This window comes from Xiphophorus hellerii, chromosome 4, assembly GCF_003331165.1.
Source record: "Xiphophorus hellerii strain 12219 chromosome 4, Xiphophorus_hellerii-4.1, whole genome shotgun sequence".
Lineage (NCBI taxonomy): Eukaryota > Metazoa > Chordata > Actinopteri > Cyprinodontiformes > Poeciliidae > Xiphophorus > Xiphophorus hellerii.
In genome coordinates, this window is record NC_045675.1 from 14,788,535 (window position 1) to 14,816,170 (window position 27,636).

The window sequence follows — 27,636 nt, forward strand, 5'->3', positions numbered from 1 at the left end:
ACATTTGCTGGGTGATCCAGCACAGTGATTCCAAAAGTCAATAAACATGGTATTGGCACTTTCGGCAAGAAGCACAGGTGCAAAGTCCTTCTTAAAGATTAAATCATCATCTCCTCACCTCCACAAAGCTTGCCAGCAGAGGAAAACATGACATGCTCAAAAATCCCCTGGGAAGGTGTCTGCACTGACTTTAAACTTGATAAAACAAACTGAGCCAACATCATCAGATGACAACCCACATGTAGAGAATATCCCACAAACTCCTTAATGGGCTTGCTTAGCAACTCTCTGTAGCAATGTGATTGTACCCATTCATTGTACAGCTTTTGGAGCTACATGTTTTCCTTCCACTCAATTTTCCATTCCTGGAAGGAGCACACTGTGAACCCCCAGCTTCTTTTGCAGTTATTTATTACAGTTTACCCACCTGGTGGGTGTCACTAGCTGCCCGCTGGACTATCTTCAAGTCACCAGTCTAGCCCATATAGTTGGGTAGAACATAACATGGCCATAACATTCTTTGTGTTAAACATGCTTTTTATTGTCATATGTAATCTAATTTTAAGATTAATTAAGGCTGGGGTTTTATTGGGTGCAAAAGAGTTTCACAGATTGAAATCCACCTCCCTGTGATTTTCACTTGTTGAATTGAATTGCTGAAACAAAATAACTTTTTATTATAGATTCACCTGTATGAGCTGCTGAATTTTGTACAGATATGTTTTAAAATATGCATAAGCAAATAAAATAAAAATAATCTTTAGATATTTTATTTTATGTACGTTTTTCTCTTAATGTATTTCCTGTACAATCGGAACACATAAAAAGTAATCATAGTCCAGTTTTCTTATTTTAGAAGGTCAAACAATACTATCACTTATTTCAGTGATCTCACTCATATCACTGAAATAAAATTACCAACATATTTACATACATTTAAATAAAAAACTGAGATGAGAACAAATTTTTAATTAATGATGCGCATGTCACTGAGCCAACACGGGTGTTCTGGTTCCCATTTGGCCATCAATCACTGTACCCAGCATAGTTACTTTAAAAAAAAAAAAAAAAATTAATAATATCAGGTCAGAAAAGTAGGCAGGTAGAGTGAATAATAGGAAATTACCTTCCAGTTGCCGTGAGTAAATACAGAACATCTAACATATCCCCCGCTGAGTAGTTGGACTGCAACAGAGCTCGGATGAGCTTGGTGCATGCAGACCATCAGTGCTGTGCATTCTTTAGCGGGGGACTAATTTCCAGACCTCCACTTGGGTCTGGGTAAACAGCACCGCCCCGATGGTTGTTTGTTTTAAGTGTGGAACGATCCGTCGCACAGCGCCGGGCTCGATTGACACTGTCTGCTGATCTGCTACTGCGGATTGCTCAGAATAACAAGGCTGCTCGCTAATTCCCGTCTATCGGGGCTTTCGCCGAAACACCGAGAGAGTAGGGTCCAAAAAAAAATCCAACAGGGCAGGCAAGAACGCCGCGCCACCGTTGTCCGCACCCCAGAATGGCTTCAGGAGATCTTTACGAGGTAGGATAAAAGCACGTCCACGCAATATGCTCTGTAATATTGACGAATTATGGAATTAGGAAGTAAAGGGAAGGGCGTCACGTATGTAAAAAGCGGTGTCCTAAGCCCTTTAAGAGGCGAAACTAACCCTCTTCACGCTTTACCAACACGGGGTTGGCTTTATTAATGCTTCTACTTAAAGTCGCTCCTGATATACTTTAGCATGATTCCTATCGGCTGTGGTAAATAGGATGTAATAGAGGGGCTGAACTCCTCAGTGTGTCGCCGAGTTGAAAGTCGTGGTAAAGTGACAGCAGCAGCGCTGAGCGGACGGGCATGGTGAGCTGCCACAGACTGAGTGATGGGCTCTCAAGGTGCGCATTTAACATGCCAAAATATATTTCGCCATGGCAGTGTTTATTGGTCGGGCGAGTGTGTGGTGAGATCGAACAAAACAAGGCGGCAGTTTATATTTAGCGAGCGCTGAAAAGTGGTTGGAGTGTGCTGGCTGATGTCTGCATTTGTGAAATAGTGACTCGCAGCGTGGGGTGGAAAAGTTGCCCCCAAATTGGAAGGTCACGCTGACCCTTTGTGCGCAGCAGCATCACTCTGGAAACAATGCCAGAAAATACCCAAAGTCCTGGCACTTTAGCCTCGTTATCTTGTTATGGTGTCAGATGTTGCAACTCACAGAGATGAAGGTTTGATTACAGATGACGTCGTTTTAAGACAAACAAGCATGCCTTTTCCATCGTTTATTAGCCTGCATGTGATGTGGAGCACATTGCTTAGAGTTGCCTCAAAAAGTCCAGCAGACAGCTGGGGTTCTCCCGATTTTCATGTAGATAATCTCTTAACTCCATAGAAAATACTGCAGGATGAGTTAAGGACAATAAATGAAATCAAAAACACTAGGTTATAGTTTTCACCCTGCTATTTTTTAAACTGTGCATTTCAATGTGTGTTTCATGTATGAAACTGTAGAAAAATACCACTTTGATTGTTCTCAGTTCTGTATACTTTGTTATCCACTTTTAATGTAACGAAGATCAATTCAATTGTAGTTTATTTTGTGAATAAATCTTTGCCTCAGTGTTATGAGCAGTACTTTTAATAGAACTTTTATAGTTCTATCTACCAAAATTAGACAGCTTCCTGTGCAACAAACACTGGTTTTGATGGTTTTTGATAAGCAATGGGTACTATTTTCATTAGCTATGTGAAGTATGCTTTTTGTTTCTCTGTTTTTAAATGTATGATTTAACCAAATGCATGATTTAATCAATGGACTCAAAACTAACCAAGGAAAGGTTGGTGTGAGTTGTTTCTGTTCCAATATGGTAACAAATCAGATGTTGTTAAGAATGACAATATTCTGGAAGTGTACAGGTAGAAGACATATGCTTCGCTCAATAAACTAAAAGTATCTGGGTCACCAATAACATGTAATTTTTCTAAATTTTACTTTTAGAGCTTATTTAAAATGTATAATGTCTATTTACCATTACATCTAAAATAATTTGGAATATGATAAAAATCCATATTTTTCTCATTCATTTCAGAAAGCAAAATTGAATTTATATAAATTAAGGACACAGAGTGAAATATGGTATACCAAACCTTCATTTCTTGTAACATTTATAATTATGGCTTGCAGTTGATGAAAACTCAAAATTCAGTGGCTTAGACAATTTAAATATAATTGAAATGAATGCAAATATTGAAATGAGTGACACATATAACTTTCTCACAGTATTACATTTTTTTAAGTGTCCCTGTATATTTAACTATGTACAAATAATCTACATAAGTTTATTCCCTACCTGTCTGTCTGTTTATTAGGATTGTGTAATTTTATCGATTCTATAATATTTATTGATATTTTTTCCCTCAGAAAGTATCAATTTTTCATCCTCAAGTATCGATACATTAAATCGTACTTTGAGTTTTATATCAAATGCACATGATTTAAATGACAGCTATCACACATGACATTTTTTACCCAGTTGCACATGTACATTAACCTTTTACAATTAATTAAATAATGAAATGAAATTGAAAAATTACACTATCTAATATACGTATGTGAATAAGGCAAAAAAGGTTATTTTTCTGTATAGCCAAATACACAAAGCCACACAATTAACATTTAAACAAAGCAACTGTATAACAAAAACAACATTTATTACACCAGCATTACACCATCAGTTCAATTAATTCAATCCAAGTCTGTGGAACAGTCACAAGATGTCACCAAAATCACTCTGTCCGTCTAAAATCTTTCAGAAAATCTTAAAAATGTATTGTATCGTGCCGTATTGAATCGTATCCTTTGTGGAATATCGTGATATACTGTATATCATACAGTGTGCAAAATATCGCACATTGCATTGTATTGTGAAAGTAGTGTATCGCTGCAGCCCTACTATCTATCTAGTTTTATTCTGTCTCAGTTTACTGCTGACAACATAGAGGTATTTGAGGCCAGGTTTAAATGCTGTGCTCACAAACATTAGTTGCTTACTTTTCCTTTAAGCACTTCTAGGAGAAGCAGTTTTGGAAATTCCTTGAGGGTAACTTCCACTTGTGTATTAGGCTAAAGATATTTTGTTTCTTTGCACACAAGAATGTGCCTAAAAGCCTGCGGTGCTTGATATCTGGTAAAAAAAAATTTTGTTTAAGTTTTTTATGGCTAGTAAAAGACAATGTCCATCCAAAATGTTGGGATTTATTTTTTTTATTTGTCTGGGAGTTTGTAATAATAATTATAATAATAATCAAATAAATCAAAAACAGCTGCTGATTATTCCAGAGTTGGACGAGTTCTTTGATTCGGGACCATACTTCTGCAAGTTTTACATCTTTCCTTCATTGAAGGCACCCATCCATCCGTCATTGTTAGGCTCGTGTAGATCTGAAGAGATCTACACGTTAAGAGGCTGAAGATATAATTCTTTCTCAGGTTCATTGGAGCACAGACATATAAAATGTGTACTTACATTAACCTTTTTGCAGTACTCACACACACTTCTTTTTAAATGCCAGTTTTAGTACTTAGCCAACTAATCCCACACTTATATCTGGGTCAACAGCTGCACACCACCTCACACTTACTTCCTCTAATGCTGAATGTGTAAACTACTAGGTCAACTAGTTTCCCCTTGATGTTCTGAGATCAAATTAAAAAGTAGAGGTGACTGAGCATCCGGTGTGGCTGCCCCAAGATTGTTGACATAGCTCAAACTGCTCAAACCATAGAATTATTCAAATATTTTCTAGATTATTTGGGAGATTTTTTTTTTTTTACCTTTTCTTGAAAGTTGCATGAGATACTAAATAGTTTTTAGTAATCCTGTTTCTTTTACTGCATGTTGCATTCAGCATGTGTTTTATTGTTTGCTTGGGAACTAGTTTTGTGATATGTGATAATACATTTGACCTCAAACACCCACTTTTTTCAGACTGTAAACACAAAATGTATTATAATGTATTCCTTTTCCCCAGTATAGTAAAATTGTATGTTTTATTTCTCTGAAAAGCAATGGAATAAAATTGGAATTAGCAGATGAGACTTGGGGGGGAATTACAAATTTGGCATTAACCAATAAAAGCTTAATTATTGCATTTTTTCCATTTATATAAATAGAGGAGTAGGGCTGGGGGATATGGTCTAAAATCAATTTGATAAAATTAGCAGTTCATCTTGACAACGATAAATGGACTTTAACTCATTTTATCAACCTCCCCATCTCTTTCACTTCTTGCTACAAACTGGACAGATCACATGACTCCAACCTACAGACTGTACATGTAGTGCAGCGTCTTAAAAGGACATGAGCATAGCCTATGTTAGCTATGGTTCGCTTTGTACAACCCCTGAACCCCTGGCTATTGAGAAACGATTGCTTGCTGGAAGCATTGACGTGGTTGAAGTCCTATATTTTTAAAAATCGCTAACATTTGTCTGTGGCTTATGTCTGTGAAGCTTAGTGGAAATTGCCCGAGAGAAGTGATTATCCCACAGGTGTCAAACTCCAGTCCTCAAGGGCCGGTGTCCTGCAGTATTTAGATGTGCCACAGGTACAAAACACTGGAATAAAATGGCTTAATTACCTCCTCCTTGTGTAGATCAGTTCTCCAGAGCCTTGCTAATGACCTAATTATTCTATTCAGGTGTGGGGCAGCAGAGGCACATCTAAAAGCTGCAGGACAGCGGCCCTTGAGGACTGGAGTTTGACACCCTTAGCTTAATCAAACGAAATGGCTGTTAATGTTAATTCAATATTGTAAGTGTTGCCAACACTTACAATACAACACTTACAACTCTTTGAAAACTACAGGCAGACTATAATCCTACAACAGCACAGGAAATTAACACTATTTCTCACAACTTCTCTTTCTGTTTGCTGATTGGATACTGGAGGAATCCAATTCAATGGGAGGAAGCCCAGATAGAGCACTGAAGAGAGATTAGAATTGAGCGGAGATTGACAATGACCAGGCTAAGCCTACCTAAGCACCTTTACATAGCCAAAATGACAAATAAGACTTTTCTTTTTGTTCGTTACACCAAAAATACCGACATGGGCAAAATGATGGGAGTCATTGTCAGAATTTTGAGTTTATCACCAAGGCTTATAGCGGATAGTGTTCTTTGAACTAAGCCTTCTTTGTTGCACATTATGAAACGCTTTTCGGTCTTTTTTAATTTGAAAGGTCCTCATGTATAGCTATGACTCAGCAGCAGAAGCATGAATGACACTGCTGTCTTGTTGTATCTTTTTTCTGCTAATGAACAACTAATGAAAACGGCTTTAAAGTGTGAACAACAGACTTTATAATTTCACTGTTGATACTTTATTACTCAGGTATAAGTTTTGTAAATGGTTATGGTGAATTTATACTGTGACTTCAACGTGATATTTTTCATATTTTCGCTGTACAAAATGAATTCTGTCTTGCTACCTTTAAAGTGAGATTTTATTTCTGGTTTCATTTTTACCATCACAAGGATCATGTGATGATCACATTTCATACAGTGACAACTTTGTTGTCACTGTATGAAATTTGGAAAGAGTTCAATATTTGACTTGAGATGGTATATCCAAATTCCATACTGAGTCTCTCATGCTGAATTTTGTTTTCTATGTGGAGTACTCTACAAATGTCACTTGTGATTTTTTTAGCCCATTGTGAAGTGGCTAAAGAAAACAAAACTTCTTTCACAAAACATACGGAGAAAATATGAGATTTATTTTGCATTGTCCTTAAATAAAGCTATTGGACTACCAGTATGTCACGCCTTTTTGTAGATCAGAGTGCCATGGTGAGCATGCCGTTCTGCTTGCTGCAAACATGTTAAAATAATTTTTAGATCAGCACCATAAATCAAATTCCAGCAGTCATAGCAGTATTAAAGTATGTAGTACTTCAGCTGTAAATGACTGTTTGGGTGTATGGGTTCTCTGGTAGGATATTTCTATGACCACCACCATTATGCCTTGCATGCACATTTTTATATCCTCATGTCAATATTGACCAACAGATGTTATCCTAATATAAAGCCTTGTTAATATTTTATCTAGCACTCTGTACGGATACTATATTACATGTGATGAGTTGTGCACTGCAGTCCTAATAATCTTCCCAAGACCTGGTTGAGGTGGTGTACTTTATGGCTAGTTTCAGTGCAGTCTAAATCTGGCATGAAGGGGATTCTTTTAAATGAGATTTAACTTGAAAAGCTACAAAATTGACTTTTTGTTGCTTTATATCATGATGTAATGCCTCCACCAAAAACATAGAAGGAGTGTTGCTTTCACTCATTCATACATGTTTGAGAAATCCTTGAATCTCCTGTGGCAGCCATTCAGAGGTGCTTATAAACCCCTACTTATACAATGTACTGCCTATTTACCTGAGTCTCCACCTTGGAGCTCAGTCCTCAGATAAGTTTCCACCCCACAGAGCAGCCCTCCCCTGCAAGAACAGAAAAAAAAAATGTTCTCTCTCCCACAGTTGCATGAACAAATTGACAATCTCTTATTGCACCCAGCTCTAGGAGTTCTTGTAGCTTTTTTCACATATCTTTTGAACAGAACCTTTTTCTTGCATGGTGTCTGAAAACTAATGTATACAAATGTTGTAGTTGGGGGAACCTTTAAAACTTCAGTACTTGTGAGGTATGAAATGCCGTGGCAGAAAATAACTTTGCTCTCGTTCTTGCCGTCTCAAGCAACGGTACTAGTTTCTGCTTTTGAGGAGCATGTTGGGGATAAGACAGGTGGAGCAGCTACATAAGGTCTATAAGCACACTGCAGATTCATTTCCATACTTAGATATGTTCTTGTATTCAGAATAGAAATCAAAATTACAGAGAGATCAAGTAGGCATAACTTTCTGCCTCCTTGGTCTGAAGAAAATACACCATTAATCACAGCATTAGTCATCTCATTTGTTGAGTCCTGTGGCGCACAAAGCCAAAATCTTAAGCTAATAAACAAAAGAGCTTTGTGTCATCTCTTCTAATTCCCTTCTTTGGTGGGCTGCTCGCGTTCTCACCAAAACCAGGAAGACAGAGCACATAACACCAGTTTTAAAGTCTCTACACTGGCTCCCTATAGCTCAAAGAATAGACTTTAAAATACTGTTGTTAGTTTATAAATCACTGAACGGCTTAGCACCACAATACATTAAAGATCTGCTGTTATTGTACCAACCTTCCAGACCTCTCAGGTCTTCTGGTTCTGGTCTGCTCTGCATCCCCAGAACCAGAACCAAACGAGGAGAAACGGCATTCAGCATCTATGCACCACAAATTTGGAACAAACTTCCAGAAAACTGTAAAACAGCTGAAACACTGACTTCCTTTAAATCTAGACCAAAAACTCACCTGTTTAGGATTGTATTTGAAACGTAATCAATTACAAATTTATTGATGAAACTTGACTTAATGTCGTGTTTTGATTGTTGATTCTATGTTGCATTGTGTTTCTGTGTTTGATATGATGTAAAGCACTTTGAAATGCCTTGCTGCTGAAATGTGCTATACAAATACAATTTGATTGATTGAGTGGGTGGTAAATCAGTTTTTAACAAGAAAAAATAAAACTATATTTTGAATAATGGACCACAGCAAAGTATGTAGTAAGCACATAAAGTTTATTTATTAAGCTATTTTCACTGACAAAAGTCACAAAGTACTGTTCAACATAAATCACAATTAAATTCCACAAAGTTTAAAAACAAGCATAAGAAGCATATTAAAATCCTAACAAAGCTTTCCTTAATTCCATGTAATAACTTCTTAACTGATTCAAGCTATTGTATTTTGGTAAACAATATCAGGAATTTATGTAATAATTATAAACATATTTTATTTTAACGGCGATCCTGCTGAAGCACATATGTTACTGGTGTTGTTAATCCAAACCAGAGTGATGACTTCCAACTTACCCAGGTAGATATGACCAACATCCTGACATGCACTGGCTGGAAATTAAAGGCAGAAACCAAATCAAAATAAACCAGGGGAAGCTTTTAAAATTTGTCCTTTGTTCTCATTGTGTTTTGCATTTGGAGCTCTACCCGCTGTGCTTTGTGGAAGAAGATTCTTCAGTGAAATATTCTTCATCGTTGTATGACCAACTCCATCAAGAACTCTTTAGAATGGCTACTTTTAGCATTTTATTTTTTTTGCTGTTAAGGATTTCAAGTAGCTTTTCAGTCTGTTTGCTTATTGACCAAAATGAGTAACGCAACAGGTGACTCCCAAGATGTTTTCTGCTAATAGTTAGCACTATGTCTTTGCAGCAGGGGATACAGGTGTTTTTCTCAGTATGAAGAAGAAATGATCATTTGCACTAATGAGTTACAAGGGACCATTTTTCTAAAGATGCAAAATATGCAGAAAACCTCATATGCAGGAAGCCTCATAGTATAAGTACTAGTATATTGTGGAAACATTAGAATTGACTCAGAGTGTGTTTTCTTTCTCTCACTGTTTACACGTAAACAGTGACCAAGCTTAGTAACTGCAATTGTCTTTTACGTTTGCTTTTGCAAAAGGGGTCCATAGATATTTTTTTTTCTACAAATAAGCATTTCAAAGTGTGGTGTGCATTTGTGGTCAGCTCCCCTGACTCTGTGTTTAGTGGAAACAGATGCAGCTGCAGGATGTTCAGGTCTGTCTACCAGCTTTGCCAGCATTTGAAGAAATTTTACACACATTCTCAATCTTCCCTTCAGATCTGAGCACTTGCCACTTCCTTGTTGTAGAGAAGCATCCACACAGCATGATGCTGCCTCCATATTTTGCTCTGGTGATTATGTGTCTTGGGTGTTGTATTCCCACCACATAAAGTGTTTTATATATAGGCCTAAAAGATTAGTTTTTATTTCATCTGACCAATGTCCCCACTTCTACATATTTGCTGTGGCAAACCGCCAGCTTGAGTTTTTGTTTTATTGCAAGTTTTCTTGCTCCGTGCATGCAAATAGGTTTCATGTCAGCTACTCTCAACTCTCCTACCTGTGCATGGGAAGTGAATCTCTTCACAAAACTAACATTATACTAAGATTAAATTACACACAGGCAAATTGTATTTGCTAGCTGGGTGACATCTGAAAGTAATTAGTAACTCTGGATTATATTTAGAAATATAAAAGTAAAAGAGACTAAGTTCAAATACATGCCACACTTTCCCATTAAAAAAATTATTTTCTACTAACTAAAAGGTATCTGCTACTAACATGGTGGTAATCATGTATAATTAAAAAAATGAATTTATAAAGCTTATTGAAACGTGTAAGTCAGGAGTCAGGGGATGCATACAAAAAAATCTCTAAGGCCCTGAACATCTCTCGAGTTCAGTTGAATCAATCATCAAGAAATGGAAGAAATATAGCCCATGTGTAAAATCTGCCTAGATTACGCCATCTTCAGAGTTATACAAGAAGAAGACTACTGAGAGAGGAAACCAGGACACCTTCAGCTGAAGTAGTTACAGCTGAAGCTTCTAGGAGAGTCTGCACACAAAAACGGTTGCCTGGGTTCTTCACCAGGCAAATCTTTATGGCAGAGTGGCAGTCAGAAAGCCACTCAAGAAAACTCATATCAATGCTCCACTAGAGTTTGCCTAAAGGCACGTGGGCAACTACATGGTCAAGTGCAAGAAATATTATTGGTCTGATGGGACCAACATGGAGCTTTTTAACCATCAGATAAAACACTTAAGTTTGGTGGACACCAAACACATCACCACAAACACACCATTCCCACAGTGACGCATAGTTTTGGTACCTTCATGCTGTGAGGATGTTTCTCAACAGCAGACCCTACAGGCTTATAAGGACTTTAATTTAACATGTTTTCCAATATTTTTGTGAAAATATGCATACAGAAATATTAACAAACTTTTCCAAATTTTATTAGAAATCAGAACAAATTGGTTATAACTACCTAAAATAAAAGGCCAGTCGCACACCTAATATTTTTTCTTGGTTGTAAATTAAATAATATTTTGAGATCAGGCTTTGAGTCATGGAATATTTCACTACTGAATGAAATTCAAACAACTCACAGTTGGGTAATGGCAAGCATGAATCACCAGTCTCTGTAGTGCTTGGACACCTTGTCGCTGATGAAACATTAAAATGTGTTGGAGTTTGATTGAATTGTTTCTCATTTGTATTAAACAGATTACTGGCAAGTTCAAACTTAATTTTCTCAGATTCCTTGTCAGCAAATCAATTTGTGCATTCAGTACAAAGTAGGCTGAGGTTTTAAATAAACAAAAGCACATCTGCCTCTGTATTTTCAGATTCTCTTTGTTTCTAGCTTTTCACTAGGTAGTTTAAATGTTCATTCAGGTTTCAGCTTGAAACGCTTCAAAGGGCAAACACTGGGATTGCAAGGCTTGACATAATGCTGTCCAAATGGATTTTAGGATTTGTAGTTTAACTGAGAGGCCATTATGGAAAGTATGATACAATAAACTAGTCAAAACTGTAGTTGCAAACTGTTATAAACTCTTAACTTGTCGTAAAATAATCAGCAATATTCCTCTTTGACAATATACTCATCTGGCTGTCTTATATTGCCTTTGATTATTAGGCTAGGAAGGTCAACCTGTTGCTGGTCATGCTTAACTTTAATTAGCTGTGCTGAAGAAAAAATACATTGTTTGGCTTTCAATTTTGTTTTAGCACAACTCGTGTGTTTTCTTGTTTAATTGTTGATTAGATACACACTTATTCCTGTTTTCAACTTGCTTAGTACGCTTAATATTTTTTCACAGTAATTGATTTTAATTACTGTAGATATTAAAGTACGTCAAGTACTAGGTAATTGGATAGACAGAACAGTAGAGCTGAATACGTTTTCCTCACGTAAGTCTAATGCAACACTGAAGTTGGCTATCATGGCATTTGCTTGATGTTTATGTTGTTTACAACAGTTTTGCATGTAGGGAGAAGCTGCTTCCTTTTCTCACAAGTTTTAGTGCTTGTTCAGTAGGATAAACTAATGCTTGTGGTCAGAAATGTGTTCAGCTGCACATGTAACCACACCTAAAAATTATGTCAGCTGTGTATGTTATGACTTTTTGTAACCTCTTGATTTGCGGTGAAATTTGTGCAGGTGAGATTTGATAACATCAATAATTCCAGCCATACTTTGCAAATATATTTTATTTGAACTCTTTCAAGATTGTGTAAACTATGGTTATTCCAAAGTGTGGCACATTTTGTTTATGAACATTAGGCTTCTGTGTGACATTGGAACTTTTTCTACTGAAGTTTTTAGTTCTTCCATATTTTGTTAATAAAACTTTTTACTGCTTTTATTGTGCACAAAGCATCTGAAAGCATAAAGTATTACTACATGCAAGTTACATTTGAATAAAAGAATAGACTGAAAACGGTCACCACAGGAATGGAAATTGTACTTTTGGTTTTTTTCATGCAAGTTGGTGTAGGAAATAATGCAGAGATATTAGAAAATCAATTCGTCTAAACATCACAAATTTGTAGTGCAAATACTAAGCATTTATTCAAGAGAATGAGATCTGTAATCCAAAACCTTCCCCAAGTGCTAAAGACTAAGCCTCACAAAAGAGAAACATAAGAGAAGCCAGTGTTTGGCATATCAGTCAGAAATCAAATTGCAGAGTATGCTGAGATGATGTCCAGAGACAGTATGACACATTTTAGCAGGTTTAACATGAAGACACATACAGGGAATTCTATAATCTGGAACAGTGTTCAGGAAAAGATGTGCCCAACATTTATATATAGGCAAGGTTTGGGTACCAATCTCAAGGTATACTATGGTTTAAAAAAATCTACAGTTTTCACAGTATCAGTGTTTTCAGTAATACCATTCAAAACCAAATAGACCACACATGACACTAACAGGTTTGGTCCTAAGGTCTGTGGTGTACAGCCACACAGCAGGAGCAACACACTACACACAAATCAATTTCACTCACCAACACTTGGATGTCGTCAGAAAACTCGCAAAACCTTGAGGCCAAACATGAGTTCATAGTAAACAAATATGGTGGACTAAGCAAATGTGATAGTTCATGGACTATATTTAACAGAGAAAAAACAATAAAAGATGTCTCCAATGTCCACTGGACACTCCGGTGGCACCATGGCAGTTATTTTATCTCCGCTCCACCACATAAAGGACTCCACAATAAATACACACCAGTCAATGAGAACGTTACACATAACTTCCATGCACGACACCTCCACATCACCATCTGTCTAAATTAGAAAAGATCTTATTTTTGCCAGACACCGGAATATATCCGTAGTCGATCTTCAAAAATCACACCTCTCCAACAGGAGAATGCACAAGTACAGCATCTGTATTTTCAAAATAATTCACCAAGACAAACTACATTTGCTCAAAATACTATCCACATTAACGAAAATATGGGTACATTTATGCTATTATTTATGCATGTTTCATTATTAGCTATGCATACACACAAAAGTATATAATTTTAAAACCTATTAAGTCAAGTTCTCTTGCTCAATTCACTGTAGGAGTGTCAGAGTACATGACGTTAGAGAGCAGTGAAGGGAAAAATTGTCACTTTGAAAGTTGAGAACTCCAGTATTTTATGACAACACTCAGCCTTTTTATCACTGGCTTTATCTTACAATCTCTCATTTCCCACACATGCTTCTTGGAGCACTTCTGAGGTTCGCAGAAGGGCGGAGTCTCACATAGTGTAAATTACAGCAGATCCCTTCATGATCACCTTACCAGCTAAGTTTGCAGCAGAACAGAGACGCATGCAGTGTAAATCCAGGCTTAGAATATGTTTAAACCTTCAAACTTATACATTCATAGTAAAGGACCAGATTATGATTTTTCAATACCTAATCTTTTTGGTTCTGTTGGTACATTTACCCAATCATACACTAATCTGCACACATGAACGTTAGCATCCCTTTCTGAATACAATGAAACCTCCAAATATAAATCACATTTGGTTGAATAAACAATTACTATCTTGAAAAATTGTATCTGGGAACAAGTTAACTCATTAAAAATATTAAGTCAAAGCATACCCAGCATCTAGTCCCTACATAATAAGCAATATATGATGAAATATTAATGAAACACAAAGAATAAACACAATGAGCACTGTGCCTGTGGGACATCCACCTGTTTGACATGAATACAGTTGAGGTGTTTTTTTCTTCTTTTTTTGAAAGGAAGAAGGCTATTTGAATAAAAAATCAGGGAATATATCAAGATTCCATCTTAAATTTTGCACTGGAACCATAAACAAGCATTTAAAAAGAAACGGCTTTCTAGAAACGTCCAGCTGCCTGCATAGATGCTGGACAAAATGACTTGGCTCACCAGCGCTGTTTTAATTCATTTCAAAGATACTCAATCAAGTTTAAGTCAGGGCTCTGTGCAAGCCACTCAATTTCCCAAATCTGTTCATCCATATCTCTGTGGAACTTGATTTGTGCACTGGTGTACAGTTACGTAAGAGCAATACAATAATATACACACACATGAACTTTAATGAAGATGTTGTACATATTTTGCTCTCTGTGATACTTTTTGTTTTAATCATAATACAGCTTGTATGACACACCTTGAAAAACAGAGGCAGGAGACATATTACTTCATATATACTCTAAGGTGGCATGCTAATCGGTCAGCAGATGTGCACTTTTGCTGAACTTTACCAAACTAGAACCTTTTGTAGTCTGTTAACGTGTTAGCTAACAGATGATAAGCAGTCCTCTATTTGTTAGATCAAAAAATAGTTCATTCATGAATCCATTATCTAAACCTGCTTATTCTGGGTTGTGAACTGAGTGGGGGCCTTTTCATGAAGGTATCTAGGAGGTTGGAGGGCATGTGAGCTTCTTAGGGTTCAAAGAGTTTTATTCTCCAGATAAGTGACAAAACAAAGGCAGTGACAGATGAAACAAAGACCCATGCAAGCTCAATGGTACATTTAGAACCACTAACTATCCTAGAAAATGTTTTTAACTGTGGGATGAAGCTGGAGTACCTTAAAAAAGCCACACATGTACAAGATGAGCACACAGGAATTTAAATCTGTAATTTTCTTGCTTGTTGGGTGACAGTGCTAACCACAAGAGCTCTAGCAGTTCTTGGTGTGGTTTCTCGTGCTGTTATGATTTGCTTGTGCATCAGATCTAAGCTAAAGGATTTCTTAAAGCTTCGAAGAATATCTCAGAAATAACTCCAATTTACACAGTGAATTTGAAAGGATGCCATATAAAGATGTGTGAAATCTCTAGTGATTCCTTGTTCAAAGCAATATCTTAGAAAGAAAATAAATGGTTTAAAATATATAGCACCTCTTTAAACGGTAATTGCTTATCACTCTAAATATCACATCTATTAGATTATGGGGATCTTGGCCGTAACTGCAGAGAAAGGATAGGCTTTGATCATGACAGAAATTAGCTCAGAATATTTCTCCCAAGAGAAGGATGAAAAGATTATTTGGCCTGAGAAAGAAAAATTAATTATTGGACAACCACACAGAATTTGTTGAATCAAGTCTAAATTAATGAATATAAAAATCTGATATGGTGACAAAAAAGGGATAATAACCAGCCTGGTAAACACTGACAATTAATTAGATAATTGCTAAGAATATAGGCATTTTTTTAACATCATTAAAAAATCTCTCATTCGCCGATGTTTTAAGGTATACACATTGAAGGTTAGCCTACTTTTAATTGCATACTAAAACTGACCTTTGGTAATATTTTTTTATTAAATATATAAGTAACCTTCTAGTTGTGAACTAAGTTTTCAGCATCATTTACCTTACGATTCTCAGAAAAAGCTACTTCTAGGGACTATCAGAGCAGCATGAACCCATTGGAGGGGGTAGAGAGAAAGTCAGTCAAGCTATGATGAGCTGTCACAGCAGCGTATCCATCTATCTCAGATGTCTGGTGAAACATCAAGTGAAAAAATAGGTGGCTGTAGTGATTCTCCATTCGTTTTCTTCATGATTCTGCAAAAAAAAATAAAAAATCAGTAAATACTGACCTAGTTACTGCTGTAACTATAGTTCCCTCAGGATGAGTGTGATGGGTTTGGACAGACATCACTTTTTTTTATGTTTTAACTATTACACCCTCTTCAGATTACATGGGGCTATATGATATTGATTTCCACCTGGAAAGTTTGGTGGAAACTTGGTGGAAAGTTTCCACCAAACTTGGGGCATGAGATAAATTGCTTCAAACAAAGCATTTTAAATATTCCATGAATGTAGAATCAATCATAAAGTGATCATACTCTTACAGTAACATAGCGTAATTAACATGTCATCTCTGAATGTTGCGTCTTTTAGGATTTTGCTAAGCAGATGTTGATCTTATCAGTTCTGAGCAGGGGAATCAGCAAGCTGCACACTTTACAGCAGAACAGCTGATCTAAATGTCTGCAAATGGAGTAGAAGAGATGGTGTTCAATATGTGTCACCTTCACTCATTCACATGCTCTACAAAATCCAGTCAGCTCTGACTCTGTATATTTTCTTCTGCCTTTGTATTTGGGTTTTTCTTAAACATTTTCCTGTTTGTTTTTTCAGAAGACTGCTGGTAGCTTTTTTCTGAGTTGTCTTGCTGCAACATAGTGAAAGGCTGCAAAGATTTGATTAGCTAGGTCTCTTGAATAACTTTTTGCTCTGGTGGCACTAAAGTGCCCAACACATTTTTAAGGTGCACCAGCACACAGGCTAGGTGCACCCAAATTTTCAACTGTTTTACATTTAACATTGAAGTTTTACAGGTTCCCTCTTCCTTTCCAATCAGGAAAGGGGGGACATTTTTTATTTATTTAACAGCGTAGGAAACATAAAGTGTCCTTACCATGCCCAATAAATATCCTTATACACGAGGTAAAAATAATGCGACAAAAACACGTGGAACACGTGGAGCCATTTAGGTAATTGTTTTTAGCGGGTCATACCCAGTTGTGGGAGAACCAATGGAAAACGTATAAAACACAAGCAGATGAGAAAATGGGTAAATAGAAATTCCAGCTGAAGAGGATGTAGCAGTAGAGCTTCTTCGGCTGCAACTTAGACTGTCATAAAGTGTACTGCTGCAGTGATCATTGCATCCAGCAGGCCCATAATGAGAGAAAATCAGGGGATCTTCGCTTATCCTTCTCTGGCCCGGTGGGCCGATGCACATTTATGGGTCGGCCCGAAGCTGTCATAATTTAACCAAAAAGTATGTTGAAAATAATTTTTTAATTGATATTCTTGAAAAACATCCAATAAAATCTCTTAGCCCTCATTTGTATGCTTTTCTCACTCATGCCATGGTTCTTTCTGGATTCTTTCTGCTACTTTTCATTTCAAAGTGCTGATGTTTGTGTTTCATAGTTCTCTGAGGTCTTTTCTGGTGAAATTCTACTGTAAAACGCTCTTACTTGTGGTCTGACATTAGAGAAATGATAGCGCCTCACAGCTTTTCTGGGCTCCAGTGTGCTCACTTATCTTTCCTTTTCAGAGGGCTAGCTCTTATCTTGGACTTGGCAGATATTACAAAATGTACCTCAAAATTTTGTCACTGCCCGGTGAAACTCACAATAGAGTACAGCAGAAGGTTTGTCTGTGTCTGAAGGGTTTTAGTAGATTTGTAATTTTAAGATGGTATTACTGATATTTAAGCTGTTTGTAAGCAAAAAAAAGGAGCAAAGATCAGATCCTAGAACATACCTTGTGTAATGTAACGTGATTAAATGGGGGGGCTACTTCCTCCCTTCCTGGTGGGTTTGGTGGGGATAAAATATGTTAACAACATAGCAACTTTGATAAAAAAAAAACAGTTTTTAAGTCTACTTGTTTCAGATTTTATATACTTGTACCATCTTTTGCAGGGAATGATGTTATAATGGGTCAGTAAAATCAGAGGGTGACTTTACATTCTTACATTCAGAGTTTTTTCTTCTAAGGATGGAAAGGTGCAACAGATGATGCTCAGAGCGGTTTTTATTATTCTTTGTATTGCTTTCCGCTTCAAAGCCGAGCTGCCAGCTTAGCATAGCTAAACAGATGTCATCACAATCTTCAGTGGTGGATTGGTAAAAGCTCAGCAGGTTTAACTGTTTCTTTGCTGCACCCTGATGTGCCACCTACAGTAAATCACTGCCATTGCTTTGGTTCCCCCAGATTGTCTCTGTGATGAATGTCCCCAGGAACCTGTAAGATGACGCTCTCTCCTCACAGTTTCTGTTCATATGGAGTCAGACAACATCCTGTCTTTGTCTCCTAAAGTCAACCAATATCTATTTGGCTTTGCTAGTGTTGAGCAGCAGGTATGGAGTGCTGCTGTGCCACTTCCTGAACCTCCTTCATGTGTGCTGAGTCATCCCGTCCAGTAATAAGTCGCACCACTCTAGTGAATTTAACTCTCTCGGATGTGTCAAGCATCAAGGTGAGGAAGCAAAGTGGGCTTGTTTTACCAGCTCGTGGGTAGCTGGTGAGGAAGTCTTTAATCCAAGCTTAGATGAGGATAAAGGGTTATTACATGTCAGAGATACTGTATGTGTTTAACAGTCAATTCATAAAAAGTATCCTGATGTAGTTCTTTTTGTGTTTTTAATTAACCATTCAGTTCATCAGTGTGCCTGGTTTCCCTGCATACAGGATGGGGTAGACCAAATTTAGGGAGACCTTATGACAAAGTGAGTGTAGCAGAATCAGTAGTTCAGAATCAGATCTGACTCTCTACATTTATCAGCACCTGTCACCATACTCAATAACTCCTTTCATTAGACCATAAAATTTACATGTTTATACCAGGATATTCCTTATACAGAGGAACAGACTTGCTGTGATCAGCCGCTAGGGTTGTTGTGGTGCAGAATTTTCATGTTATTTATATGTGTTGTCTGTGTATTTATTGTCTATTTGGGTAATTGCTACACATTAGCTAGCATCAAGGATTACCACCACCATTTGGCCTTTCCTGTTTGTCAGCCTAATCAGCAAAGTTCCTCAGAATAACGCTTTTGCCTTTGCCTTTGCCTTTTCGACTAAAGAGGATTGACTAGCTATGCTACCAGAGTTTTTAAACTTCTAGAAGCAGCTCACCGTTGATTCTAATGATAGTTCTGTCCCCGTCTGCGAGGTACTGAAGGGGCAGATTGCCTGTCTCTGCAGTGCTCCCCAAGCTATTTTCATCTTGGCGAGATTAAAACAGTTTAGTTTGAATATACTCATTTGTGTCATAATCCATACAAAGAATTCCTTTTTTGCATCAATCATATTGAAATATTAAATACTTTGATAACCCTTTGCTGCTCTCCAAAGAAGTTGCTGTTGTTTCTAGCCTAATATTAGCACCATGTAGTGGGAAATTTAGTTTTTATGCATACACAAGCCATCTTGAATGGTTGATAAAATATTTTAGCCAACCTTTTTTTGCATCCAACCCTAATGTGCTTTATCTGTGTTCCCCTCAGGTGGAGCGGATTGTGGACAAGAGGCGAAACAAGAAGGGCAAGTGGGAGTACCTGATCAGATGGAAAGGTTATGGGCGTAAGGAGGACACCTGGGAACCGGAGCATCACCTGATGCACTGCGAGGAATTCATCGACCAGTTCAACAGCTCAAGATGGCATTCACACAAACGACCTAAGATCCCAAAAAACCACGGGGAGCCCCTCACAGCCAGCCAACATTCAGCTACAGAAAACTCCCGGGCGCGGTCTGAAGCCCGTAAGAAGAAAAGGACTAGTGGTCCAGCTGTGGGGATGAGAGTTGGACCCGTTTTAGGAATTGGAAGTGGAGGGTCGGGACTCGCTCATAAACAGAAGAAAGTAGGTGCTGGTGCTGGGAAACCTCCTTTAGGGGAGAGAATGAGCAAAGCCATGACATACAAGGCTCATCCATCAAGTGGGCCTCACTGTGTTGCCCTATTGAGGGTTCCTCATAATGGACTTCAGAACGGAGAGATGGAGCCTCTTGTGTATAGTACAGCACCAAGGTCACATAGACTGCCGTCAGATAGAGGGGAAACAGAACTAGGACAAAGAGATACCACTGGATCACAGTTCACTACTGAACTAGGTAAGATGTTAACTGAGCAAATCGTATGGTAAGCCCAGATAAGATTATAGTACATTAAAAAAAAAGTTGATTTGTGACAGGTTTCACAATAGAGTCCACAACACAAACACAGCACTGCCCTGCTGGTGGTAAGTGCAAAAAAAAAGATCTATTTGCCTGTAAAGCAGAGACGTCATCGTCAGTGGCTAGTGTCCTGTTTTGTTATAGATGTTTCTCTTGTTCAAGGCGCCTGGATGAAGTTAATGTTCATTTCCAGGTCTCTATGGAGCTTGACAACATGCTGAGTCATGTAAAATAGATGTGGTGGAGCAGGAAACATTTAAGATATGCAGAAAAGCCCGCTCTTGAAGAATGCAGTTGGAAAGCATTTATATAAAGTTATCGCTCTATTGTAGATCCTTAAATGTTCAAATTAGTTTCAACCGCTTATTGTTTTATATATGGGAATTAATGCTAAAAATGGGTTCAGTAAATGTTAGCTGAGTAAAAAACTGTCCTAAGTCACTTTTAGTAAAATTGTATTTTTGAAATATGTAATTCTTTTTTCACACAGTTTTACATAGTCTAACATAAAAAATCAATTAAAATGATTTGTTTTTTCCTGAACTTAACCTTTTCCAGGAAAATAAAATAGTTAAGCTCTGTACTTAAATATCTAATCCAAATCAGCTCTGTACACCCCCCACAATGACAAATTCCACCTAGAAAAGATTGTGGCAAAAATATTGACCATCCATTATTGCTCCTGTTGGTTTTTCACTTTATGTCACAGTTCATCATGTGTGCATCCCCTTGTCATTAATGATGTACAAAACACAGATGGGTGTAATATTTTGACAGATATCTCACTCCACCAATTACATTCAAAGATATTGCAAAACCCCCACGGTAATCCTGGTGGAGCTGCAGAAATTCACAGCTTAGGTGGGAGAACCTGTCAACAGGACATCTATGCTGTTCACAAATCTGGCCTTTAAGGAATAGTGGCAAGAAGAAAGCCAGTGTTAAAAGAAAACATACAATTTCCAACTTGGAGTTTGTCACAAACTATGTGGTGAACACAACTGGAAGAAGGTGCTCTTGTAAAAGGACACCAAAATTTGGACATTAGAAAAGTAACACTCCATATCAGCCTAAATACACCATCCCAACAGTAAAACAACAGCATCAAACATAAGTTTGATACTGTGGGGAGAGGGAAAGTTGGTAAGAGTTTAAGAATGTGGACAGAGTTAAATACAAATAAGTCCAGAAAGAAACCCATTGCAGGCTCCAGGAGAGTTGAAACTGTATAACATACCTTTCTACTATAAGCTTTGTGATTTGAATGAAGCTTTACTGCTGTTATGGAGTTTTTTTTATCCCTTTAACTGAATTGCTGAGTATTTTTTCACAAAAAGTATCGAGCACAGACTGCTTTTTCTGAACTGGTCCAGAAGCATGGTAAAACATTGCCAACTAATTTAAACTGGGGATATGCAACATTATTTCTTGGGTTTCTTGAATTTATGTCATTTTTATTATTTTGTTTCTAACTGTCGGGTCATAAACAAATATTTTAACCCTTGGAAGAATTTTTCAGGGAAATTTTCATGCCTTCAAGTCTCAAGAAAAGGCTTTTCAGAACTGTTTTTAGTTTTGTTGTTTAAAAGTTGACCAAGTCAATACTTTTCACAAATCCAATATGAAGAAAACTTTAACATTTATAAGTATCCAAGTTATTAATCTCATCCCATTTGTTTGAATCCAACTACATGGCATGACTGTCCAAATAGGCTCAAATGCTCTCAGAAGCCTGATCAATAAAGAAGCTGAAAATAAGACAAAATAAGAAGTAGGTTATCATTTAAAAATCCTTTAAGCATCACATATTTTCCTCCAATTATTGCAATTTAAAATTGACATTTCTAAAATGCTTTTTTTTCTCTATGACAGAGTTTTCCTATTCCATGATAATCAATGTACTCTATGATAGAGCTTAGTGCTGAATACTTTAGCAGCCTCACATTTATAATGTAGAGAGCTGTGGTTTTACACACTGGGGCTTGTTAAAGCTCCCAATGAGAGGTGATAACACCTTTTGAATTTCACTCTTGGGTCACAGTCCAGGGTCTGATCCATGGTAGTTAATCATTACTGCTGTTCTGAACAAGTCTTTTTTGATTTAGCAAAAATCTGTATCAACAGGGATTCCTCTCTTTTTTTATTATTTGTATTGATGTGTAAAGAAGAGTCTGGACAATTTGTTATCGTTCCATTTCTTGGTGCTGCATTGGTTTGTAGCTGCTGTAACTTTGAAAACAAAGAAATAAAGTAAAAACCTAGATATTGGATTTTTGGGTAAAAATTACTAAAGTAGTTAATTTCCCAATTACTGAGATTTCCCCTCCAGGCCCATCGCTAACCAAAATGTATATAGGAAAAGACAGCAGTTCAGGCATTTACCATCTTGCTTATTTTCCCGTTTAATCATGGAATCATAGCATTATATATAACTGTCAGCTAAATAAACTTTCTCTTCAAGGAGGACTCCTTTAAGATCAAATAGTTTCCATATGTTACTCACGCTTAGCAGGTGCACCAGAATGTGAACTTAAACATGCTTTACAAGGATAAATATTTTATCTGTCAGGTGTTTATCCATGTAACATTCTCTATATGCTAACAATAAGGTCACATTATTGTGTTGTCTTATAGCAATCAGTCACTCTGACAGCCACTATACATCCTAATCTCCTAATCCTCAGAAGAATACTTCACTCATCTCATTCAACAACCTCAGCTCCACTCATTAATCCACTGCAGTATGTAAATATATATGTAAACAGTATATATTTGGTTGCCAGTACTTGACACAAATGTTCCAAATCTTTAAAATCACAACAAATATATTATCAGAAATGAGAACAGACATTAACATATCTATTTCTCTATGGATATTTAAATGGAAGCTGGGCAAGTGAGGTGTTAAAAAGAGCATGTTCATGGAGAATGTTCATTATTTTCCTTATTATTTTTATAGGGACTATTCTCACCCAGTCTTTGTCCACAATCTCATAAGTTCTCAGCACAAAACCTTGCAGCTTCAAAATAAATTCTTGTGGCCAATAAAGTCTCACTGGTTTTGGTTCAAAAATTAAATTCACAAAAGTATATTATTCACTTTTAAGAGACTCTTCTGGAGGCACGCTACTTTTGCCACAAACTATTGAGGGACCAGATCACCACCAACTGAACACAACCATTTCCTTAACAGTACTGTCAGTTTTAAGAATGTTCTTTAAGCACTTCAGAGGTGAAATCAAATCATTGTTTCTTAAAAAAACGGTCTGTCAAAAAACATGCTTTTTAAAGTCATCCTTCTGAATATTGGATGAATTGGCAGTACAGTGAAAAGGCCTCACCGCATGGGTTGTTGTGAATGAAGTGGTGTTTTTTTCTGAGTGACTTGTGCTCTTGTGTACTCCCACATCATGTCAAGATGTTCTTGGATAAGACATGAATTCCTTGCTAAACTTGTTGTTCTTTGTCTTGTTTTTTTTTTTTTTCCACCTGACTGACGTCATAAGCTGAGGTTGTGCTTTGACGGAAATCCTCTGCTCAGTGTGACTGTGCTACAAATCAAGGTTGCAGCTCTTAAATATTAATGAAATCAGGCTGGAATTCACTGAAGTCTACCGTGAAACTTCAGAGAATGAATTGAGAAAAAGCCTTCAGATGATGCAGATGTGCTATTAAGCTCATTCAGAAGTGACTCAGTTTCCTCCAGTTTCTTACATAATATTAGGCTGAAGCTGAGTCCCCCAGATGTTGTATATTTGAGACACAATGAGATCTGTTATGAAAAAAAGAAAATTAAAGAGTATCATAATAGAGCTGAAGGGATAAGAAATAACGTGTGAAATTGGATGATTCCGTTCAATACTTAAATTAAAATATAGGACACCATGCAACACCTGTGTGTTTGTCTAACATATTTGGACTTATGAACATTTAATATCTATTTCAACAACAATAAAAAAATCTCATTTAAATAAGCAAATAAAAATTGAAAATGTTAATGAAATATAAAAAAGAAATTCAATAAATTACAGCAGCTCCACATGTATTCCCACTTAGAGTAATTGAAATTACACACAATTTTATCACATCAGGTGCACATGATTAAATGGTCTGTATTAAATATTTTGAAGGAAGTTTACTTTGTCTAGACATTTTGTTGATGGTATGCTCCTGACTGTTTAAGTGAGAGTGAAAAGCATGGTGGGACACAATGAGATGTCTCAAAGAAAAGCACTTCTAGAATAGTGTTCTTTGGATAGTTTAGTCTGAATTATTTGCACAACAGAACTGAGGGCTTTTTTGTGTAAACAAAGTACAGCATAGTAGGAAAATAATCTCAAACCAGGTGAGAAGCATAGAGCTTCATATATCATGGTGTGAGCTGTTGGGCTGCTGCAGAACCTGGCCAGTACAATAAACATAGAATCCACCATGAAGTGTATCTCAGGGTGTTTGATGAAAATGTGAGACCATCTGTAAATATACAAATGCAATGGAGATGACAATAGCCCAAAATGTACCAGTATTTTGGTAGCATACATGTATTTTTTTTTTCAATTTAGCTAAACTAATTGTAAGCTTATACAGTTTAGAAAAATAAACACACTTTGTTCCAATGAGTTGCTTGTATATATTCCCAGCCACCAAGGGTTGGATGGGAATATAGAAAGGGAAAGATCTGTGTGGAGTTGAACCCCAGATCTTGATCTAATGGAGATGCCATGGGGAGACTTGAACCAGGCTGTAAACTCAAAAGATCTTTTAAAAATCTCACAGCCTCTGTCAGGTGTGAGACAGAGGCTCACACCTCTCTTTTCTAAGACTAATGGTACAGACTGGTAGATCCCTATAAGAAGCATCTCATTAAGGTAATTTCAACCAACTATATTACACACTACGGAGTGTTATCCTTTTTCCCGGTTAGAAAACACACTTTGTGGTTGATACCTCTCTTTGTAGCAATCCCTCTTCCTAAAGAAGCATGAAGCAACAGTGGACAGTTTATTGCATTGTGTCATTACTTTGGCGCAATACATCACTGTGAGTGTGCAGGTAGTGACAGTTTCTATGTTAAAGACATAAGTTTAAAGCAGGAGTAGCTCCTTTTGTGGCTTCATCTAGGAGAGACACAGCTAAATATATAGAGGCTGATCCAGAAGTAAAATACATGTCATGAAAAGACAGTTATTCACAGCAATTCTCCTTCACTTTCTTTGTCTAAGAGACAAACACAACAAGTAAAGTTCAGTAGAAAAAACAATGGTCATAATTTTTGTCCTTAAGACTGTCTGCAGGTTATCTGCAGGTTCAGATAATAATCACTGACTTCCAGTTTAAGTGAAAATGAAAGTCAGTGATTCTTTTTTTTTTCTGAACACAGAGCTCATTTCTGCTCCAGCTTAGATGTGCAAGCGATTTTTTTTCTTCTGTTTTAACAAGAATTATTCTGTAAACTGCAGTTATTTTACCATTTTTTTCCCCATCAATTTGAATGTGTTTGACAAAAATCACATGAAAAGAGCTGACATCACACTGAGCTGCAAAAAGAGCAAATGGAGTTTAATCATAAGTTGTCAAATACGAACTCCCTTAGAAAGAAATAAAAATGATCTTTTCTGTCATCCCTCATTCAGGCTCCTCTCTCACCAATGGGAAGATGCATCTGCACAGCTCAGTAAAGAGGAAGTTGGCGGAGGAGAAAGGCTACGTGTTTGACAAGCGGCTCAGGTATAACGTGCGACAGAACGAGAGCAACTGTCGATTCAGAGACATTGTGGTCAGGAAGGAGGAGGGCTTTACGCATGTCCTGCTCTCCAGCCAAACCACAGACAACAATGCTCTAACACCAGAGGTGAGAGGAAAACCTGCCAACAATTTCTTCCTTTTCATTTGTCTTGTCCCTCTTGGGGGTATTGTTCAGTGCTGTATTGGTAAATAAAGTTCAAGGCAACTTTTAAATGCCTCACATTTAGTATTGGGTTGCATTTAGGAATACTCGCTGTTCTGTGATGTAAGCTTATTTCTACAGCACCATCCCTACATAAGGTCATTCAAGGATATTGAAACAGAGAATTGCAGTAAAAATAAGAAATGTGTAGTAAAGCTAATCAGTTCCATATATTACAAGACGGATTTCTATCTGTTGAATTTTTTTCCACATTTCGCCAGATTGCATCCATAAACATCAGTGTGTTTCATTGAAAATGTACTGGGTAGGCCTACACAAACTAGTGTATTTCTGTGAAACAGCAGAAGACTACCGCTTTTCCAGGTAAAAACCTAAAAAGTGTGGTGCAGTTGAATTCATCCCTCTTTGCTCCGATAGCCCTCCCTAAATAAAACCTAGTCCAATCAATCACATCCTTGAACAGACACCACCTGTGTGTAGTTAGTATGAATTCAGTTGTTCTCTCCAGACCTCAGATCTTTGCCAGAGAATATTCATGAACAAAAACATAGAGAATACCAAAGAACACACCAGACAAGTCAGGAATAAAGTTGGAAAGACATTTAAACTGTGAAAATCCTTAAGACGTGACCACCTACATGAAATGAGGCGAGAGCAATAATCAAGAAGATCACAGTGACTTTCAAGTAGATGCAGAGATCCACAGCTGAGGTGGGAGCATCTGTAAATCTAAAGGATTCAAGTTATTTTTGCAAGGCACCATAACCACTCCAACTGAGCTTTTTATGTGCCAGATCGAGGAGCAGCAGTTTAGTTTGACATCTGCCCAGTGTGATGGTGTCAGCTGCATAAAGCTGCCATTAGCGTACTTCTGGAAAAAAAATGTCTTCTGCCTCCTGCCAAAGCCAGCTTTGAAAAGTTTACTATGAGGGCTACAGGCCATTTAATCCAGAGTTCAGCCATCTGTTTTCACAGAGGCAAGATGATACTTGAACAAGTGAAAAGATTATGCTGGTGATTCAAAGAGGAAAGAAGCTTGTAATAGCCTTTTGAGAGAAGTGCAGACCCTAAAGAAGATTTCCAGTGTTTCAACTGATCTTTCTGTAGCACCATCAATGCTGCACAACATTCAAGTATTTCCAAGAGGACCACTCTGATTACAAAGATATATATTTTGCAGGAGCATCATTAAAAGCAACAAATATTTTTTGGCAAAGACTGAATGCATTGCACCCACTGGTAGCGGGGTCTCCCTATTTTTAGAAGCATTTCTGATTAGGTCTGGTGTACCAGCTGTGTTCTCTCTACAGGCATAAAAGATGCAAAATCTGCACCAAGCTGCGTTTGCTGGTATTTCCATAGTCTCCTCGATCACCTGCTGACGCTATGTCAGTTAAACTCCCCTCATAAAATCAACATGGAGCGACAATTGGAACAGTACAACCTGCCTCCAGAGGTTTCTCCCTGCCTTTATCTGGTGTCAAATAAAGAAATTACTCTCAGCGCAACTTCCGTGTTCAGAAGTTGTGCTG

General features: G+C 37.3%; 1 protein-coding gene across 2 annotated transcripts in view; it reads left to right on the forward strand.

Annotated features, from left to right (window-relative positions):
• Positions 1-1,291: 1,291 nt before the first annotated feature.
• LOC116718935 (chromodomain Y-like protein 2) overlaps positions 1,292-27,636 on the forward strand; it is a 34,899-nt gene continuing 8,554 nt past the window's right edge. The window contains exons 1-3 of one of the 2 annotated variants that reach the window (XM_032561239.1): positions 1,292-1,540; positions 19,527-20,133; positions 25,830-26,047. In XM_032561239.1, coding sequence (XP_032417130.1) covers positions 1,517-1,540; positions 19,527-20,133; positions 25,830-26,047 — 849 coding nt within the window. In that variant the 5' untranslated portion in view covers positions 1,292-1,516. Of the gene's footprint in view, positions 1,541-1,647; positions 1,894-19,526; positions 20,134-25,829; positions 26,048-27,636 lie in introns of those variants that run through there. The other variant, XM_032561240.1, reaches the window with a different exon arrangement.